The sequence below is a fragment of the Gossypium hirsutum genome, chromosome A05, assembly GCF_007990345.1.
Source record: "Gossypium hirsutum isolate 1008001.06 chromosome A05, Gossypium_hirsutum_v2.1, whole genome shotgun sequence".
Classification (NCBI taxonomy): Eukaryota; Viridiplantae; Streptophyta; class Magnoliopsida; order Malvales; family Malvaceae; genus Gossypium; species Gossypium hirsutum.
In genome coordinates, this window is record NC_053428.1 from 35107293 (window position 1) to 35116503 (window position 9211).

The 9211-nt window shown below is 37.0% G+C and overlaps 1 protein-coding gene across 1 annotated transcript; it reads left to right on the forward strand.

The window, feature by feature from the left end:
- Positions 1-2248: 2248 nt before the first annotated feature.
- LOC121228918 (uncharacterized) lies at positions 2249-8391 on the forward strand. The gene is made up of 3 exons (XM_041111940.1): positions 2249-2344; positions 7603-7758; positions 7900-8391. The coding sequence occupies exons 1-3, from the start codon at positions 2249-2251 to the stop codon at positions 8389-8391; spliced, it is 744 nt and encodes a 247-aa protein (XP_040967874.1).
- Positions 8392-9211: the final 820 nt, after the last annotated feature.

The window sequence follows — 9211 nt, forward strand, 5'->3', positions numbered from 1 at the left end:
GGATATCGAAGTAGAGATCGCGGGAAGCAATACACTAATCCTAAAGCTCAAACCACATCAATATCGAGTGTTGGTAACATAAAAATTGTTAAGCCTCAGTGTCAACAATGTGGAAGACAACATTTTGGTGATTACTGAGGGAAAAGTAATAACAGAGCTTGTTACAGTTGTGGTTCACAAGATCACTTTACAAAAGATTACCCAGAGTTAGCTGAAAAAGATAATGCTCAGGACACAAGGTTGAGTAACACTGCAGCTAGAGGTAGACCTCCCAGAAATACGTGAAATATGAGTGGTAGTCAAAAAGGGACTAAAGACACTATTGTTCAATCTGAAGCTCGAGCACCTGCCAGAGCCTATGCCATTCTTTCCCGTGAGGAAGCTTCATATCTTGATGTTATAACTGGTACTTTCACATTTTATGATACTTTTGCTATTGCATTGATATATCCTGGATCAACGCATTCTTATATATGCATGAACTTAGTGAACAGTAAGACTTTCCCTGTCGAGTCTACTGAATTCATGATTAGAGTATTGAACCCCATAGGTAAAAGTGTTTTAGTTGACAAAGTGTGCAAGAATTGTCCGTTAATGTTTCGAGACATTTGTTTTCCGGCCGATTTGATGTTATTTCCTTTTGGTGAGTTTGATATAATTTTGGGTATGGATTGATTAACTTTGCATGATGCCATTGTGAATTACAAATGGAAAACTATTGATTTGAGATGCAATAATGATGAAATAGTTTCAATTGAATCTAGTGATTTGAATAGGTTGCCGGTTGGGATATCTTTGATGAAAGCTCTGAGTTTTGTGAGAAAAGGTTGTAAAGCCTACTTTGCCTATGTTATTGATTTGAAGATGATAGAAAAGAAAATAGAATCACTACCATTTGTCTTGGAATTCCCTGATATGTTTCTTGAAGAACTTTCGAGATTACCTCTTATTCGAAAAGTTGAATTTGGCATTGAGTTAGTGCCAGGAACTACTCTGATTTCGATAGCTCTGTATAAAATGGCTCCTACCGAGTTAAAAGAATTAAAGTCTCAGTTGCAAGAGTTGACAGATAGAGGCTTCGCACGACCGAGTTATTCTCCCTAGGGTGCACTAGTTTTGTTTGTGAAAAAGAAAGACGGCACAATGAGAATGTGCATTGACTATCGTCAGTTGAACAAAGTGACTATCAAGAACAAATATTATTTTCCCCGAATTGACGACTTGTTTGATCAGCTGAAATGAGCTACCATGTTTTCAAAGATAGATATGAGATTAGGTTACTATCAGTTGCGAGTAAAATATTCAGACATTTCAAAAACTGCATTTAGAACGAGGTATAGACACTATGAGTTTCTAGTTATGCCTTTCGAATTAACGAATGCACCTACTATTTTTATGGATTTGATGAACATAATTTTCAAATCGTATTTAGATCAATTTGTTTTTGTAGTCATTGATGACATTTTGATTTATTTGCATGATGAAATTGAGCATGCCGAACATTTGAGAATAGTGTTACAGACTTTGTGAGATAAGCAGTTATATGCAAAGTTTAGCAAATGTGAATTTTGGTTACGAGAAGTCAGTTTTTTGGGACATGTTGTGTCGGCATCTGGTATCCGAGTTGATCCGAGCAAGATTTCAGCTATTTTGGATTGGAAGCCTCTGAGAAATGTTTCTGAAGTTCGCAGTTGTCTGGGACTTGTTGGTTAGTATCGTCGGTTTGTAAAAGGCTTTTCTATGATTGCAACTCCATTGACGAAATTGCTTCAGAAAGATGTAAAATTTGATTTGTCTGAAAAGTGTTAGAAAAGCTTTGATTAGTTGAAAGCCTATTGACTGAAGCTCTGATGTTAGTACAAACAGAATCGGGTAAATAATTTGTGATCTATAGTGATGCTTCGTTGAACGGTCTGGGTTGCAGTTTGATGCAAGAAGGAAAAGTTATAGCTTATGCCTCAAGACAGTTAAAGCCACACGAAAAGAATTATCCGATGCACGATCTAGAATTGGCGGCTATTGTATTTACTTTGAAGATTTGGTGCCATTATCTATTTGGTGAAAAATGTCACGTATTTTCTGATCATAAAAGTTTGAAATATCTGATGACTTAGAAAGATTTAAACTTGTGACAGAGAAGATAGTTAGAGTTGCTGAAAGATTACGAGCTTGTAATTGACTACCATCCAAGAAAGGCCAATATTGCTGCTGATGCACTAAGTTGAAATCATTGTTTGCGTTGCGTGCGATGAATACTCAGTTAACTTTATCTGATGATGCTTTGGCTTTAGATGAGTTGAAAGCGAGACCGTTATTTATTCAGCAGATTTACGAAGTTCAGAAGGTTAATAATGAATTATTAGCGAAACAAGCTCAATATGATTTGAATACTGATTCAGAATTTTGGGTTGATGATAATGATTCTGAGTTCAGATTTGTGTTCCGAGAAATCCAGAGTTAATTCAGATGATTTTGAAAGAAGCTCATAATAGTCGTCTATCTATTCATTAGAAAGTGCTAAAATGTATAATGATCTGAAACGGCTTTATTGGTGGTATGGTATGAAACGAGATATCTCAGAATTTGTTTTGAAATGCTTAATTTGTCAACAAGTTAAAGCTGAGCATCAGGTTTCGTTTGGATTACTTCAACTGATTATGATTCCAGAGTGGAAATAGGATAGAGTGACAATGGATTTTGTATTAGGTTTACCTCTGACACCAAGTAAGAAAGATGCAATCTGGGCTATTGTTGATAGATTAACTAAATCAGCTCATTTTATCCCGATTCACATAGATTATTCACTTGATAAGCTTGTTGGGTTTTATATTTCTCAAATTGTGAGATTACACAAAGTACCTATTTCTGTTGTTTCGGATCGAGATCCGAGGTTTACATCACAGTTTTGGAAGAAACTGCAAGATGCATTAGGTACAAAACTACACTTTAGTACTTCTTTTCATCCATAGATGTTGTATTCTTGAGTTTGAGGTACTCGAGGATATGTTAAGATGTTGTATTCTTGAGTTTGAAGGCACATGGCAACGATACTTGCCACTGATTGAATTTGTGTATAATAATAACTTTTAATCGAGTATCAAAATGGCTCCTTACAAGGCTCAATACGGTCACAAATGTCGAACACCTTTGTATTGGACTGAGTTCAGTGAGAATAAGATACACGGGGTAGATTTAATCAAAGAGATTGAACAGAAAGTGAAAGTAATACGAGATAGTCTGAAAGTAGCTGCGGATCGTCAGAAATTGTATACAGATTTAAAAAGAAAAGAAATTGAGTTTCAGATCAGAGACAAAGTGTTTCTGAAAGTATCCCCGTGGAAGAAAATACATCGATTCGGCAGAAAAGGCAAATTAAGTTCGAGGTTCATCGGGCCGTATGAGATTATCGATCGAATCAGGCCGGTTGCTCATCAATTGTTGTTGCCACCTGAGTTAGAAAAGATTCACAATGTATTTCACGTATCGATGCTTTGACGATACAGATCTGATCCTTCGCATGTAATTTCTCCGTCTGAGATTGAGATTTAGTCAGATATGACCTACGAAGAAGAACTGATTCATATCTTAGCTCACGAGGTTAAAGAATTGCAAAATAAGAAAATTCCATTAGTTAAAGTGATGTGGCATCGACATGGTATTGAAGAGGCTACATGGGAGTCTGATGATTCTATGAGACAGCAATATCTGAATCTGTTCAACGGTAAGATTTTCGGGGACGAAAATCCCTAAAGGGGGAGAGTTGTAACAGCCCGGTTTAAACCCTAGTCAGAATAGTGGTTTCAGGACCACAGATCTGAGTCAAAAAATATTTTAATATTATTTTCCATGCTTATTATATGTGAATTAGTATGTGTGAAAATTTCGTATGAAAATTTAATCATTTGTCAGTTTAATTTGATAGAAGGACCTAATCGCGTAAAATGAAAAAGATGTGCTCTATTTGCTAAAGTTTCAAATTACTATGGCTTTTTAATTTTAAGGTCCTTATGTTGCTATTATGCCATTGAAAAGGTTAGTGGACATAAATGGCCTAATGTATAATGGTTTATTAATGTTTTAAATTAAGGGCAAAATGGTAAACTAATTATTAATATGTGATTAATTAAACAAAAACATGAAATTGGCCATTTTTCATTCATCCTTGACGAAAATCAAAGAAAAAGAAAATAAAATAGAGTTCTTAGGGTTTCGACTAAGAAATTGGTGATTAAGGTATGGGTTTTATTTTGATTTTGATAATTTTTACGTTTTTGTGATCGTTGCTTAGTATTCTATCAAGCCCATGTCTCAATTTCTAATTTTAATGACGATTTTGAGTTATGCTATTGTTGATAATGTGATTTTTATGAAGTTTGATGGAAGTAAATGAAAGATATGTGTTAGATTACTATGTTTTGTCTTGGGATTTTTTATGAATTTGAGTAATTTGGGCTAAATTGTGAAAATTAGATTTTGAGGGACTAAAATGAGAAATAAATGAAATGTGTGGGCTTGAATGAGCTAAGTGAATATTCAGCCTAACATATGAAAAAGCAAAATTTGTGTAATTTGTGATTTTATGAATTAGGGACTAAAGTGATAAAATGTGAAAATGTGAGAGCTAATTTATAAAATACCCTAAATTTGTGTATATGGATTGAATTGAACGATTTGTTGAATAAAAGGGTTAATTTTGAATACATATAGATCAAGAAAGGAGGAATTCAGATTTAGATCGAGGGAAATTGAAGATTATCAAGTAAACGATTCGAATTATCAATTCCGAGTACAAGGTAAGTTCGTACGTGATAAATGATGTTGCAGTTATTTTTTAATGCTTTGAAAATGCATAAATTGTATATATATTTGACTATGTTTGGCACTAATTGTGCGATTCAAAATAGCTTCAACTATAAATAGCACTAAGTGTGCGAATTGGAATAGCTTTTGTTATTTGATATGGCACTTAGTGTGCGAGATCGTTACAGCTTCGGCTAACCGTTAAAGCACTAAGTGTGCAAATTATTAAAGCATGGAAAGACTTCTGAATGAATTAATGTATTTGAATGAGAGGTGAGAATGAAATGAATAAATATGGGAAAGTTCAGGTATGTACAATACCTATGTGGCAAATGATACTATGTGTATGAAGCTTGATGAAATTGTATGAATATATTAAATGTGATGGAATATGGATTGATGGATGATTTGTGAACTACTAGGTGTTTATTATTTGATGTATCGTATTTTATAAATTATTGATTATATTATATGTAAACTTACTAAGCTTCAACGCTTATTGTGTGAAATGTTCTCTGTTTAACAGTGTTATAAAGCTAGCTCGGATCCAGGGATCGTCAGCAACTCGTTCACACTATCGGACATCTATTTTGGTACCATTTTGAGAGTTGTATATATGGTATATGGCATGTATAGGCTAGAAGTATTTGAATATGTTTTGTAATGTGTATATCATGCCATGTGATATGGCTAGATTATGGTTGAACTGATGGTTTGATTTTGATATACGATATATGATGTAAAAATAATATGTTTGGTGTATATATATGACCTAGTGAGAAATGGTCAATTTGGTAAGTTAGTAATGTGATTTAGTTATAGAAATGGTATGAATTTGGCATGAGATTGGATGTGAAATATTGAGATAAGGATATGTTTGAATGTATGAGGTTGCTATGTGATTTTTGGTATGTTTGGAATTGGTTGAAAAGGATGAAATTTGTTGATAATGAAATGGCATGAATGATGTATGTTTTAGTTGTGAATTGGTTGAGAATTTGGTATAAAATTTTTGGCTTTGATCATGTAGGGAGGATCCAAAATTAGGGTGGCAAATTGTCCTTGTAAATGGCCTATTTTTTCTACATGGGTGTGTGTCTCAGCCGTGTGTGTCACACGGCATGTTACACGGCCGTGTGTCCCTTGGAGTACCCTACGATTTTAAGTCAGTATACCCTATAGTTTTGACATGGCCTAGACACACGGGCGTGTCTATCGGTCGTGTGTAGCACACTGGCTGGCACATGGGCTTGTGGTCGGCCGTGTGACCCAAGTGAGTAGCCTTCCTAAATTTCACATGGCGTGGCACACAGGCGTGTCTTGTGGATGTGTGGACAAGTCAGTATGTATGCCCATTTTTACCACGGCTTAGATACACGGTCGTGTCAAATGTCATGTGAGGCACACAGCCTGCTCACACTGGCGTGTGACCTTTATAACTTTGAAAAATGTTTAAGTTTCAAAAAATTTGTATGAGCTCCGTTTAGTGTTGACCATTTTCTAATGCATGTTTAAGGTCTCATTGACCTACATAAGGGACTCTATAATGATGTGTGACTTTGATGCTATATTGATTATGAAATGAATGCGAATTGTTTTGATATGTCTGGTAATGCCTCGTAACCCTATTCTGGCGAAGGATACGGGTTAGGGGTGTTACAGGTTGTTATGAGGACGTAGAGGATAGTGAGCTAGTGGTGATTGGGGAACGACGTGACCACCTGACTAATGTGATCTCAGCTTTGGTAGTGGAAAGTTGGTTCAGAAAGGATGTGAGGCATTTTTGGCCTACATCAGTGTTTCTGATTTTGGTGACTCTGCGATTAAAGACATCAGAATTGTGAGGGACTTCACAGATATGTTTCCTAAGGAACTACCGGGTTTGCCTCTGAGCCGAGAGGGGAGTTTGGGATTGAGTTGACCCCTAGTACAGCTCCAGTGTCTATCGCGCCCTATCAAATGGCACAGAAAGAGCTGACAAAACTTAAGACTCAGATTTAGGAGCTATTAGATTGCAGGTTTATTCGTCCCAATGTGTCTCTATGAGGAGCACCTATTTTATTCGTGAAAAAGAAAGATGGGTCAATGAGGATGTGCATCGACTACCGTTAGTTGAACAAGTTAACGATCAAGAATAAGTACCCACTTTCGAGGATAGATAACTTATTCGACTAGTTCAAAAGGGCCTCTGTGTTTTCTAAGATCGATCTGTGCTCGGGCTATCATCAGTTGAGAGTTAAGGAGGCCAATGTGCATAAGACGGAATTTAGGACTCGTTATAGACATTACGAGTTCCTAGCTATGCCTTTTGGTTTGACTAATTCACTCGCGGCATTTATGGACTTGATGAACAGAGTATTTCAGCCCTACCTGGATTAGTTTGTAGTGGTGTTCATCGATGATATCTTGGTGTATTCTAAGTTTGAAAACAAGCATGATAAGCATCTCAGAGTGGTACTACAGACTCTTCGGGAGAAACAGTGGTATGCAAAGTTTAGTAAGTGTGAGTTTTGCCTCTAAGAAGTAGCCTTTTTGGGTCATGTGGTTTCTACTGAGGGGATTCGTGTGGATCCTCGTAAGATTGAGGCTGTGTTAGTTGGAAACAGCCGAAGAATATGTCTGAGATTTGTAGCTTTCTGGGGTGGCAAGATGCTATCGACGTTTCGTGGAAGGGTTCTCTTTGATCGCGGCTCCGATGACTAAGCTACTGCGTAAGGGAACTCATTTCATTTGGATTGATGCATAGCAGGAGAGTTTTCATATGCTCAAGACTGTTCTGACTCAAGGTCCTGTTCGATACAGCCTGAGCCTGATAAAGACTTCATGGTAAACGGTAATGCATCACATGTGGGTTTGGGTTGCGTACTGATGCAAGACGAAAAGGTGGTTGCTTATACATCTCATCAGCTCAATACTCATGAGGCTAATTATCCGACGCACGATTTGGAGTTGGCGACGGTAGTCTTCACTCTGAAAATCTGGAGGCACTATAAGTACGGTAAGAAGTGTACTATCTATACTGATCACAAAAGCCTCAAATATCTCCTCATTCAAAAGGAGTTAAACCTTAGGCAGCATAGATGGGTTGAATTGCTTAAGGATTATGATTGCACCATCGAGTACCATCCTAGTAAGGCTAATGTAGTAGCCGATGCGTTAAGTCATAGAGCCATAACCGATCTGAGAGCGATGTTCGCTCGACTTATTCTTTTCGACGATGGGAGTCTGTTGGTAGAACTTCGAGTGAAATCTTCATGGATCGATCAGATTAGAGATAAACAGCTTGGGGATAAGTCTCTTGAGTTGTGTTTCCATCAGGTTGAAAGTGGTGTTAGTACGGATTTTGGGATTAATAAAAATGGGATATTGTGTTTCCACGGTCAAATTTGTGTACCGAATGATGAGGATTTGAGACTGTCAATTCTGAGGGAGGCGCATAGTAGCCCTTATGCTATGTATCTCGACAGGAATAAAATGTATCGAGATCTGCGAGAGTTGTACTGGTGGCCAAGGTTGAAGTGTGAAGTTACTGACTTCGTTGCTCGCTGTTTGACTTGTCAGCAGGTTAAGGCTGAGCATCAGTTACCTTGAGGTTTGCTGTAGCCGGTAAAGATACTGTTATGGAAATGGGAGCAGGTAACAATGGACTTTGTTAGTGGGATGCCTTTAACACCCACTAAGAAGGGTTTTGTTTGGGTCATTGTTACAACCCAAACCCGGCCCAGACGTTATGGCAGAATATGACGTGTTACATTGAAGTGTTTTAGCGAAAATCGTATTTTCATTGAAAACCCTTCTTAAACAAAAGAAACCTTAATAAACACACCTTTCAGTTGCGAAAGCCTTGTTTTAAGTATTTGATTTAAGAAAACTTATCATTTAAAAAAAATTGAGTTGCGAAAACGTAGAAACATACTATAATTTAGGAAACCCATGTTCAACTTCTCGTAATTACAATGGAAATAATAATACCTCAAGTAATAATAGCATAATAAAAACCTTATTACAATCTGGTCTGAAACATTCTTAATAAAATAAAACTTAAAAGCTTTAAAAGAAATTCCAAATTTGTCTTGCTAGCTGGCCACCCAGAGTCCCTCCAAACGTCGATCTGTCTACTGAGCATCACTTGAAAATAAAATAAATGAGGGGGTGAGTTTTCACAAACTCAGTGTGTACAACCCTCGACGGAAAACATACATCCAAAAATTGTCATACATCAAACATGCAATGCAATCCCATTCAAATTATCCATCCGCTACACACGAGCTCTGTCCCCCATCACACCATATAGGGATATAAATATTGACCCACCTAGTATCGACCCACCTAGCCCACACACCAGTGGTAGCCTGGTTGCGGAACTACCTTCATTTACATATTAGGCTTTAAAAGCCGTCGGTGGATCCAT

Bases quoted from the DNA above. Each gene is read 5' to 3' on its own strand.
- LOC121228918 (XM_041111940.1), top strand. From the start codon at position 2,249: ATGAATACTCAGTTAACTTTATCTGATGATGCTTTGGCTTTAGATGAG. The intron at 2,345-7,602 runs GTTAATAATGAA...TGTTCGATACAG, and splicing joins AGATTTACGAAGTTCAGAAG to CCTGAGCCTGATAAAGACTT. The intron at 7,759-7,899 runs GTAGTCTTCACT...GAATTGCTTAAG, and splicing joins ACGATTTGGAGTTGGCGACG to GATTATGATTGCACCATCGA.